Source organism: Carassius gibelio, chromosome B6 (assembly GCF_023724105.1).
Source record: "Carassius gibelio isolate Cgi1373 ecotype wild population from Czech Republic chromosome B6, carGib1.2-hapl.c, whole genome shotgun sequence".
Taxonomy (NCBI): domain Eukaryota; kingdom Metazoa; phylum Chordata; class Actinopteri; order Cypriniformes; family Cyprinidae; genus Carassius; species Carassius gibelio.
The window spans coordinates 22,116,738-22,128,867 of NC_068401.1; the positions used below are offsets into that span (position 1 = coordinate 22,116,738).

The following is a 12,130-nucleotide window of genomic DNA, read 5'->3' on the forward strand; positions in this document are numbered from 1 at the left end:
AAGGTCCTGAGTTAATTGTTTTGGACAGTTCTATCTCTCTGGGACAACGATAGTGATGAGGGGGACGAACAACTGCGTGAGCCACGCGGGTGACAGTCGAGCCGCCGGAAAATATCGCGCGGGGGGTTGTGGGCAAGCATCTGTAATGAATCTGCCAACGGACGCCGTGGAAGGAAGAAAAAAATTTAATCTGAGGTGGTATGACCGAATCCGACTCCGCCTTATTCATTAAAACCTACCTTAAAACATCAATACATTGCGGTGGTTGGGTCGGGACTGACAGAGATGTTTAAATTGGTTGCGGCGGCGGAAGCGGATGTGACAGGTCCAGGTGTAATTATACGCGCCAAACTAGCGACTCAGATTAACAGTGCGGCGCGTTGCGTCAAACATTAAAGACAGATCTGCGTTGATGATGCGCTTCACATCATCTAAGTCAAACTCCACCATCTCTCGGAACATCTCAGGGGTCTGTTTACCTTTTCCAATTATAAAGGTGTGACAATAGACCCAACGAATGTATTGTAATTCTTTCACGCAAGAATGACTGTAAAGGAAAATGGAGAACACTGGGGTTTGATCAAAATGTGCCAATTTGATTCATGTTTATTTCAAATGTACAATTATTATCTGAGCTCCCGTGTCTTATTCATAAAACAGTGATTTATTTTTCAATCTCAGCACTGTTGTTTCAGCTATCTGGGATCAGCTTTTGGATAAGTCCCAGAGTTCCCTAGGGTGAGCGATTCTTCCATAATTGTGAAAGCTTTCAAGATCTGAAGCAACACTGCTCTCTAGTGGTTACTTTAATAAGACCGGGTCTATATTTATTCATTAACCAAATTAAATGCATCCTCAAATGTAACTATATATTCCTTTTGCATAAATAGGAATATATATATATATATATATATTATTAAATATGTATATATATATATATATATATATATATATATATATATATATATATATATATATATATATACATATATACATATTTAATAGACATGAAAAAAGACATGAAAATGCAACAACAATGAGATTTTTGTTTTAATCACAAATACATTTTTTATTTTTTTTATACCAAACTTTATATAAAGATGATTCTCGACTATGTTATGAAAGATATAGCAGAAGGATTTGCTATACCATTTTTTGCATTGTTTTGCATTTATATACAATGTATCTATAAATTGTATGTAATTTGCATATTATTGTGTTTTTTGGGACAACATATAATGAAAAAATAAGTGTAATAGTGGCAGTAATAATTGGCGGGTATGATAATAATACATGAGAAAATAATAAATAATATTTCATAGGTAAATAATTTTTTCCCTATTCATTTGTTGTGTCTCCTAAAATGTCTAATGAACATGCTTGGTGTTTTTTACAGTGGAAATGTATTACAGAAAGTCATATTCTATTTTGATTTGAAAGCCCATCTAATTTTCCACAGATGATGATTTATAACAAACACTTTGAAAATTAGTCAGATTTGATAATTAGTCAGATTAGATATTGTCCAGTACAAAGGACAAAACTCAGTAGTGGACTGGTAATCAGGAGGATATATCACTTTGTGTGTGTGTGTGTGTGTGTATATGTATGTATATAATTGGTATAATTGGTGCTGTCAAATGATCAATCGCATCCAAAATAAACGTTTTTATTTACATAATGTACTATATGTGTGTAATGTGTATATTTATTATGTATATACAGTAGAGACCAAAAGTTTGCACACCTTGATGCCTTCAGTGTGAATCTACAATTTTAATAGTCATGAAAATAAAGAAAACTCTTTGAATGAGAAGGTGTGTCCAAACATTTGGTCTGTACTGTATATATAGTAAATACATACTCGTGCATGTATATATTTAAGAAAAATATGCTATTTTTATATATTAAATATATTAATATATAATATAAATTATATGAATATAAATATATACATGTAAATACATGCAAATATAAAAAAAAAAAAATACTGTATGTGTGTGTGTTTAGGCTGTTTTTACAGTTTTTGCTATTTTAATGCTTGATCAAAATGTCCACCTGTATCTGATTATGGCCTTTTAACAGTCATAAAAAAAATAGTGCATCTGGTAATAATATAAATAAATATATAAATAACAATTCAGCTTTTTCTTCTACCACTTTTTTCTTCTACCCAAAACTAGAAGTTTTGCTAAATTTTGGGGGTTTACATTTTGCTCTTTTAGATACAGTGAAAGTGAATGGTAACTATAGCTTTTCAGAGTTGTGGGTGTCAGTAGAACAAAAAAAGTGAAAAAGTCCCACCTTTAAAAGCTATTTGAAATATTTGATGAAATTATCATGGATAGTTACAAAATCTTTTCTGTAAACCCTGTAGCACCCCCTTGTGGCCCCCAGATACATTTAATTATTGCTTTAATGAAAATGTTATAAAAATTTGATTACTCTCAATTATATTCTCATGTAAAATGTCCTCTGAATTCTCCTTTTGTTCTTTATGGAGGGCAGAAAACTCTACACATTCAGAAAAATACTTGAGGAAAATATTACATAACTCTACACACATTCCTCTCGCAGTGAGAATGGCTGATTCTCTGTGTCTCTGGCTGATGCTTTGCTGACTGATGGAATAAGCAGGAGAAAAAGGCCAGTAAGCAGGCAGAGGAAGGCAGCAGTGGGAGCCAGCATAAAAGACGGACCATAGTGCACACTGAGCTGCAGATTATTGCATAAGCGTCTGCGCTGGAGGCCATACCGCTCTAAAGAGTCTGAGACCTGGACCCACACAGCAAACAGCATCACTACAGACATGATTAAGATTCCTGCATGGAAAAGAAGAGAAAATGAGTGAATGTTTCAGCAAAATCACTATAGAATCACTGGCAATTGGATGTTTTGGTAACTATTTTCTCACCCCCGGTTATAAAGAGAGCCCCTCCAGTCTCATAAAGGCGATGGCTGGTCCCTGGGGTTGCACAAATTGTGACAAACCCACCAGTCACAACCAAGATGACACCCAGCACAAATATAACACACCAAAAGGCCCTTTGCACTAATAATGGAAATCAAGTCACATGTTATGTTATTGTGACAGTAAATGAGAAAGAATTCCATTATATTGGGAACATATGAGCAAACTGCTCCTTGAGATCTCACCTGTGGCAGAGTCTGAGGTTAGAACACTATTGGGAAGTCCAGAAACTGGAGCATGAGACAAGTAGGCTGGCACGCAGACCTTCTGGCAAGGTTGATTGGCTGGTGAAAAATGAAGGAGGTTACAAGAAAGAGCAAACACTAAGGTGCTGTGGTGTCTCTGCAGAAAAGAAATCAAGTTTATTTAAAAATAAGCATCTTTAGAAAAGAGAAAATGTATCCAGATTTAAAATCACAGATCTTTAGAAAGTATTCAGAACCCTTGTTTTTTCCATATACTGTATATATATATATATATATATATATATATATATATATATATATATATATATATATATATATATATACGTGTGTGTGTGTGTGTGTGTGTGTGTGTAAGATTAATAAGGGAATTAAGATCAATATAATTCAAAGGGGATTGAATTACAGTGAATAAGAACCAAATTAGTATGTAAATTATTCAGAATTAATATTTACCACTTTATCAACTATTCATCCACCGATAAATTGAGATTAGGGTATTTTATCAATTCTGGACAAAATATTATCCTGTGGCCTATGGTAATAATATCATAAAATTATGATGACTGATTACAGTATGAGCTAGATAACAGAATCTACAGTTTAAGGCAGTAACTTGTAAGCACACAGCAAAAGAAGCTGGTATGTAAAATCAACCAAGGCTTTATTGAACTACTCTAATACACACAAACATTCATCCAAACAGTGACAGAGAAAGTGAAGTTATTAACGGAGGGTAAATTAAGTCCTAAGTGTCTAGCATTAGACACTATTTCTTGACCGCAACCTGAAAGAATCAATCTACTAGCACTTTAATCTTAGTTTGTTTTCTTAATAAGATTTGCACCAGTTCAGCCAGAATTAGGAGTTCCCTTATCGAGTCGGTCTCTCGACATTGCGTATGAGGAAATCCATTTCCTCGAAATTATGTAGTCTGATTGAATAACTCTTTTGCTTGCAAATAGCCAATGGCGCCCCTGCCCTCACCTGATTGGCTGACAGCCATCAATATAGGTGACGGCGGGCGCCAAAATACCTCAGAATCTTTTTTCTTCACTTGAGTCTGGTTTAGCAGTGGATTCACGCATTCAGAGTGGAAAATTGTGGAAAATTATCCCCTCTCGCGTTCCGGTGATTTTTCTCTTAAAATGTCACTTTGCCACATGTGTGGTGGGCCCATTGATTTCCTAGACGCACACAAGCAGTGTGTGCTGTGCCTGGGTTCGGGCTCACGCAGAAGCGGCATTTGAAGGATCGGGATGTCGTGCCTGTGAAGAGCTTCCCATCAAGATCCTTCGTGCTAGGCTAGCCGTTACCCGTAATGGTGGCCTTGTATCTCCTGCCTCTCCCATGTCCGCCGCCATCGAGCCGCAAACCAAGAGACTGCAGAGAGCTTTGTCAACGGATTCTGTCAAGGTATTGGAGTCGGCCCAATGCCCACGCCATCCTCACGTGAAAGATCCCCTCTCATACTCTGTAGCCAATTCTCGCTCTCCACTAGAAGCGCGGGAAATGGTCTCGTTTGGATATGACGAGGATGACGCCATGTCTACGAATGCCTCTGACCCAGGAGCGCTGCCCCCGGCCCCGTCTGAAGCCGCCCCTGCCTCGCTGGATGCGGAGCTTATGGCGATCTTCACGGAGGCGGTGGCAGATATGGAATTATTGGAGTGGAAAGCCCCCAAGGAGTTGCCGTCTAAGAGATGGATGGACGGATCCTTCCTTGGCATGGGCCATCAGGCTGAAACCCCGCAGAGACCCGCGCCCTTTTTCTCCAAGGTCCACGTGGAACTCACGCGGTCATGGTGCTCCCCTTACTCAGCCCGAGTCCATGCACAGGGGACCCAGCTGCTGACGACGGTGGAAGGGGCAGAGAAATTAGGATACGCGTGACCGCCTCCCGTCGAGGATGCAATCGGGCCCACCAGGCATCTTCTCCCGGCTGGAAGACCACCTCTTTGCCTTCTAGGCCATGTCGAGCAACTGCTCACATCGCAGAGAAGGCGTACATATCGGCTGGACATGCAGCATCTGCCCTCCACGATGGCAATCCTGCAGGTCTTCCAAACTCGGCTCCTGGGGTCCCTGGACGAGGGAAGCCAGGACCCAGAGTCGCTCAGGAAGCTGCGGATCTCGCGGCATCGAAGAAGGTCGTGCAGGGAATCGGCCGCAAAATGAGCAGCCTTGTGGTGCTGCATTGCCATCTGTGGCTGACACTGTCCTGCATGAGCAATGCCGAAAAGAGGCAGTTCCTGGATGCGCCGGTGAGCCCTACCGGTCTTTCCGGTGTTGCAGTGGAATCTCTGTTGGAGAAATACGCCGAGACCGTCAAGCAGTCTAAGATGATGCCTCATCTCCTGCCGAAATGGTCTCATGCCCCCCCTGCAGCGAGGTCCAGGTCCTCTTCAGCGCAGCCCCTGGCAGGATATACTAGGCGCGTGTTCCAGTGCACGGTAGAGCATTGTGAGCCAAAGCCACCATTCCACTAGAGGCAGCCCAGGAAGCCCCGTTTTGGTACGAAACTGGCCTCTAGCAGCCAAGGGCGCCCGGCGGGCAAGAAGGAGCAGCGTTCCTGATGCTCGTGCCAGGGGGAAGAGAGCGCGGGACGTGTTCGTTGGACCCGTGGCGAAGATGGCGTGTTCCCGCCCAGAGTTCGTCAAAAGTGTAAATGTTGTGTCAATGAAACTGCTGTGTTCTGTTTCAATAAACATGCATTACATGCATCAGCAAAAGAGCTTTCTTCCTCCCTCTACTATTAACCGCGAAAAAAGCGAAGCCTCTTCCCCGATAGACGATTCGCAAAGCAGATTCTGCTATGAGCAGAAACATCCTGTCTCCTGGCCAAACAAGCAGTAGAGATAGTGCCCAGGTAATGGAGAAATTCCAGTTTCTACAGCCGTTATTTTCTAGTTCCCAAAAAGGATGGAGGTATGCGCCCCATCTTAGACCTGAGATTACTGAACGAAGTGCTCGCGAAATGCACGTTCAAGATGATAACTGTGAAGCAGATCCTCGCGCACATTCAGCCTGACGATTACTTCATAGAGCATCACAGTCCCGCCCACAGCCCGAGAGAGCTTTGGTGCCAGAAGTAAATTTCCCATTCATTTCTCCCATTGACTTTCGAAAAAATCCGTATCTAAAGAGTTTTAGAGCATGTCTGAGGATAACCAGCTACGGCTGAACTCATAATCATACAACATATATAAAATACATTTAGAGTGAAAAAAGTAAGAGAAAATCCAAAAAAAGTCAAAGGTACAAGATTGTGTACATATTTTCATTTCGAGCAAAGGAACTACTCATCCCATAAACCTCCGCGCCTCACTGAATTCGACTGAAGCCCACAGCCGCGAACGAGCCATTTGAGCGACTTCCAAATTTGACGACGACTTTTTATATAGTGAATGTGCAGTAATAGCAGTTCTTTCAGTATTGAAAATAAATAAATAGTGTTTTATATAGGTATTGTGTATTGATTTTTATATTTATCATCGTGTATTTTATATATTGTGTGCATGTCTGAAAGCGGTTAACGATAACGTCAGCAACATGGTGCAGTGCTTTGTACCTGACTGCAATCACCACTCAGTAGTCAACACATGTCGTTGCCATTACACAAATGTTCAGTAAATGCACAAAAAGGTATGCCTAGGCTAAATATTGTTTTGACAGTGGCATCATAAAATGCTTGATATGACTCATACCGTATGAAGGCTACAGTAGCCTAGCTAAAGTGGACGATAATGCTGACTAATGTTACCAACCTCCCTGCAAAACTCACCAAAACTTTGTATGTCTTGTCCCTCATGCTGGCCCTTACAAATCCCACAAGCTGACCCTCGGAGATGCTACACTCAACTAACCTTACATGACCCTATCTAAAGTGGTTTTCACCTCTTTAAACACTTTTGCTTTCCTCCTTGAAAAAAGCCATCATGGCAGCCAAGGAGCTCATGATTGCACTGATAAGTCTACCATGCAAAAACGCAACACAGGTTTTTATTTTATTTTATTTTTTTATTAATGATCTGCAGTCTTCACAGACTTTCGCAGGGTTTAACCAGACAGTTACACGAGTTCCACGAATCAGATGCATCACTGTGGGATTGTGGGATTGTTCAGGATTGTGGGTAATGAAGTACTTATCCAAGACATTGTGAATAAAAGGCATTTATCTCTAAACAAGGTTAGTGCCCCATGAACTTTTGGCGTTTATATGAGCATATACTATCGCTTAGTACAGCCGTAGCTGGTTTTAAGTCTACCATGTATGGTTACGTTTTTTATTGCTTATTTCCCAAATGTCAATGCAGAAATTTTATGGAATATTTACTTCCGGCACCGGCTGTGGGCAGGACTGTGATGCTCTATTGCAGTGGATCGGAAGGATGCATACTTCCACATCCAGATAGCCCCACATCACAGACGCTTCCTGTGTTTTGCATTCGAGGGTGTGGCATACCAGTTCAAAGTGCTGCCGTTTGGGCTCGCTTTGGCTCCCCGCGTATTTACAATGTGCATGAATACAGCGCTCAGTGGAATGCGCATACTTAACTATCTCGACGACTGGTTAGTTATCGTGCAGTCGAGAACTGCTCTCGAGGAACACAAACACAGGCTCCTCGGCCACCTGACAGGTTTGGGGCTGTCTGTGAACATTCAGAAGAGCACACTGCAGCTGCACCAATATATCACATTCCTGGGTATGATACTGCACTCACGCACTATGATCGCGAAGCTGTCAGAGCCGAGAATCCAGTCAATTCACAATATACTAGCCCTCTTCGTTCAAGGTAGAGCAATCCCCTTAAGAACGTTTCAGAGATTGCTCGGTCTGATTGCGGCTGCAGACTGGGCTTGTTGCACATGAGATGCACTGGCATATAAACTGTTTGGAGATGGAAGCATTTCATCTAGCGCTGCTGAGTTTCCTTCCGTTCGTGAAAGACCGTCATGTTCTCATCAGAACAGACAACACGGCGGTGGTGGCATACATCAATCGCCAGGGAGGTTTGCCCCCAGTCAAGTTAATGCCACTGGTGCTGCAAAAGATGAGGGAGGAGAGATGTGCGCTGATCCTGGTAGCACCCAAATGGCCCAACCAGCCATGGTTCCCGGAACTGGTGAACATGTCACAGCTTCCCCCGCTGTTTTTCGTGACTTGCTAGACGCCCATTCAGTGGGGAGGCTCCCCCTGATAACGAGCTTTCTTCGGGGAGCTAGGCGGCTTAATCCACCTCGCCTTCATCATATGCTGGTCTGGGACCTGTCGTTAGTGCTTAGTGCGCTGTCCGACCCACCTTTTGAACCAGCCGAGTTTAGCAACCTTAAAGTGCTCTCATTTAAGACGGCGCTACTACTTGTGCTAGCTTGCAGGAAATGAGTGGGCGACTTACATGCCCTGTCAGTGAACAGCGCGTGTATGCAGTTTGGACCGGACAATTGTATGGGCAGACTTTTACCCAAACGCGGCTATTCGCCTAAAGTGCTCTCAACGCCGTTCAGAGCTCAGATAGTTACAATTGAAGCATTTTGCCCTGAGGAGGACAGTAATTCAGTGTCTCAGAAGTGCGCTTTGTGCCCCGTGCGTGCCCTGCATGCTTATGTGAACAGAACTATCCAGTATCGAGCGTCATAGCAGCTTTTTTGTCTTCTACGTGGGTGCCAAGAAGAGCAGCGCGCTGTCGAAGCAGAGGCTATCACACTGGATAATGGAGGCTGTGCGACTGGCTTATGCTTCCCGGGGAACCGCCTGCCCAATCGGGGTGTACGCCCACTCCACAAGGAGTTAGGCGTCGTCATGGATTTCGCATCACATGTGCTGTCAGTGCAGGAGGAGGGAGTTGAGCAGTCATTGGACTAGGCTATGGGCACACCCCGTTTGGCTCTTGCCCTAGCCATGGTTTCGACCAGGTCGTATAGACAGCATGTTATTTTAGTAATAGCTGCGGTTGATGTACTCATTGGTTTTCTAACGTGGTACCCTTATTATGCCCGCATTATAAGCCGGAAGTGTATTCCCAAGCACCAACATATTGCTGCATTTTCCCCATATCACACCAGTGTTGCTTATCTGGTTGCACGGGATTACGATGGTGTAGGAGCCAATTTGACTCTGTGCCAAGAGGTGTTTCAAACAGGTCCGGTACCCGACCTAGAGCTAGCACTGTAAGAATTAGTACTTATGCTCTACTGTGGCTCGATGCAAGCCGGGCCGGACAGTTTTTTCCGCGCAGTGGGGGTTTTATTGCTCCCCATACGTGTAATGTAACCTTAGTTCCCTGAGAGGAGGGAACGAGACATTACGTAACCTGCCGTGTGGGAAGCCTTCCAGCCTCGTAGCTCTCGTTCAGTCGAAGATTCTGAGGTATTTTGGTGCCAGCGGGGGCGCCATTGGCTATTTGCAAGCAAAAGAGTTATTCAATCAGACTTCATAATTTCGAGGAAATGGATTTCCCCATACATAATGTCTCGTTCCCTCCTCTCAGGGAACTAAGGTTATTGTGTACTTGCATTTGGGTGCTCCTGTGGGTGCGTGCATTCCTTTCTGTAACGAAGTTGGTTGAGAGGGAATCTCTGGTGCTGATTGGCTGGCAGTCGGTTGATGACGCGTTCTGAGGGACAGCACTCAATGGATGAGTGGTAGTTTGTCTTAGCCGGGTGGCGCTTCATTCGCGAGACTTCCTGGATTGCTATGCAACAGAGATTCCTCTTAGTCTGGAGTGACTCTGAGAGGGTTTTCTTTGACGTTCAATAAAGGAACTTACGGAAGAGTTGATGAGTTTTGAGTGAGCTCTTGGTGGTTTGAAGAGTACGTAAGCATACACGCTGGACGATGGAAAGGTCAGCACAAAACATAGGCAAGAGCAAAAGTCACTGCAAAAGCAAGGCCAAAAGCAACGCATAGCTGCCTGTCATTGGGTTATAAGCGTGTCCATCTGACCCGTCCTTCCTAGTGCGACAGCCAATCAGATATTGTCTTGGGTGGGACCTACGCCCCGTTCTCTGGTTCTTGCATGTAATTAGTGTAACGTACACGTGTCCAAACTCCTGAGAGTTTAGTTAAACGCTTTAATAAGCAAACCTATTTTTTTTAGTTGCTGACCTTCAATGATCCAATTAAGCCATGCAAATAAGCAATGTTGGGCAGTAACTAGTAATAATATCAGTAACTAGTAATATAACTAATTATTGTAACTATAAAGATATCAATAATGATATTACAGTTACAACCCATAAGACAGCTCATTACTTAGTTACTTTTGATGCCTCAACCCATATTGATTTGAAGTCCAACAATTCAATAATTCCTAGATGTATTGTCATTATTTTCATGACTTGCACAGGTACATGAATCACCAGTGTAGCAATACAGAGTAATATAATAATAAATTATTTTTTTGAGTAGCAAGCCAACACTGCTAATAAGCAAAAATGACTTCTCCTGCATCCTATAGTAATAATATTACAGATGCAATCCAGAATGGCAGCACAGCTGAAAGGTTTGTTTGAGCTGCACCCTCTAATGTACAGACGTGAATTTACATTTCATTTAGCCTGCGTCTTATTAATTTATTCTTATTAATTTATTCATTCCTTTACACTGCCACAAATATCGCTTTTTTATTATAATAAACAAGCAAGCAATCCCAGCCCAGATGAGTAAAAGTTACAGAAAAGTAGTTTAACACATTACTTTCCATAAAAAGTAACTCATGCAATTAGGGAGTAATGCAATATTGTAATGCAATACTTTTAGAAGTAGCTTTCCCATTCACTGGCTACATATATATATATATATATATATATATATATATATATATATATATATATATATATATATATATATATATATATATATATATATATATATATATAGTGCTTTTGCTCAAGTTTCAAGTTAATACAGAAAGTTAATATACACAGTTAATACACTTACTTATTAAAAAAGCCAGTATGCTGCCCTGCTGTCCACTTGAATCCCTATGGTAGGAACATCTCCAAAAAAGACCCTCATGGTAGAACAGAAGTGAGTTTTCAGCCTGATTGCTACTTTCTGGTTGTGCTTGAGAGATATCCTAATTAATAAGATGATAAATGAGTAAAAAAGATGATAAATAAATGTTCCTTCAAAATTGATATTGTTCCAAATATATTAATCATACTGAAAATGTACCATCATGTTTGCTTTTAAAAAATTATTGGTGAATTCTCTCATAAATTGTTTAAATATATAGTTTTGTATAAATATATAGTCTAATCAAACAGATGGACAAATCTTTTTAAAACATGGAAAATATGTCCGAGCCTTACCTTTGTGACTCTCCATAATTTGAAAAGAGCAGCATCTCCACAAGATTCAGATGCCATAAGCCAGTAATCAGACCCAAGAGATCCCAAGAGGAACACTGAGCTTAGAGCTCCAAAAAATCCTGCCAGGAACTGTAAAACTACCAGACGCATAGCTGCTGAACAACAATTTTCTCAGTCTTTCAATTTTAAATGCACACATTACTAGTTGGTTTGTGTTCCAAACACTGTTCAGCTGGTTTGCTTATCTGTCTACATTATTTGTTTTTCTTCAAATGTTTGGTTCTGTCTCTAACTGGTGTGGCCACTGTGCAATGACCAGTGACAAAAAAGGACAAGACACCACTATTCTTAGAGTGTAGCTGTAGGGACTTATTTAAAAATAGAAGTCTGATCCAATTCAACAAAATAAATAATATCTAATAAAAATAATCTGTTTGAAGAGACCAACTGGATGTGACTGAAATTCATTTTCAATCAATAATTGTAGCCCTACTGATATCAAGTTCCACTGGCATCATTGGATTTTCATGAAGGAATCTGTACTGGTGAGGTAATGACCATACCAGTATAGAAAATAGCATCTGTCATCATGTGTTGCTAGAGTCCGTATTTAGTTACCTTCTTCAATAAAAATAGCTGT

General features: G+C 41.4%; 1 protein-coding gene across 1 annotated transcript; it reads right to left on the minus strand.

Moving 5' to 3' along the window:
• Window positions 1-1,032: 1,032 nt before the first annotated feature.
• tmem182b (transmembrane protein 182b) lies at window positions 1,033-11,909 on the minus strand. The gene is made up of 5 exons (XM_052558405.1): window positions 11,491-11,909; window positions 11,117-11,255; window positions 3,157-3,255; window positions 2,915-3,052; window positions 1,033-2,822 (listed from the first exon to the last, which is right to left on the minus strand). Exons 1-5 carry the CDS (start codon window positions 11,638-11,640, stop codon window positions 2,557-2,559), a joined length of 792 nt encoding a protein of 263 aa, XP_052414365.1. The 5' UTR covers window positions 11,641-11,909; the 3' UTR covers window positions 1,033-2,556.
• Between the last annotated feature and the right edge of the window lie 221 nt (window positions 11,910-12,130).

Coding starts and splice junctions, on each gene's coding strand:
- tmem182b (XM_052558405.1), bottom strand. CDS start 11,640: ATGCGTCTGGTAGTTTTACAGTTCCTGGCAGGATTTTTTGGAGCTCTA. Junction 3,053..3,156: donor AACCTCAGACTCTGCCACAG/GTGAGATCTCAA, acceptor TTCCATTATTAG/TGCAAAGGGCCTTTTGGTGT. Junction 2,823..2,914: donor GGCTCTCTTTATAACCGGGG/GTGAGAAAATAG, acceptor TTTTCCATGCAG/GAATCTTAATCATGTCTGTA.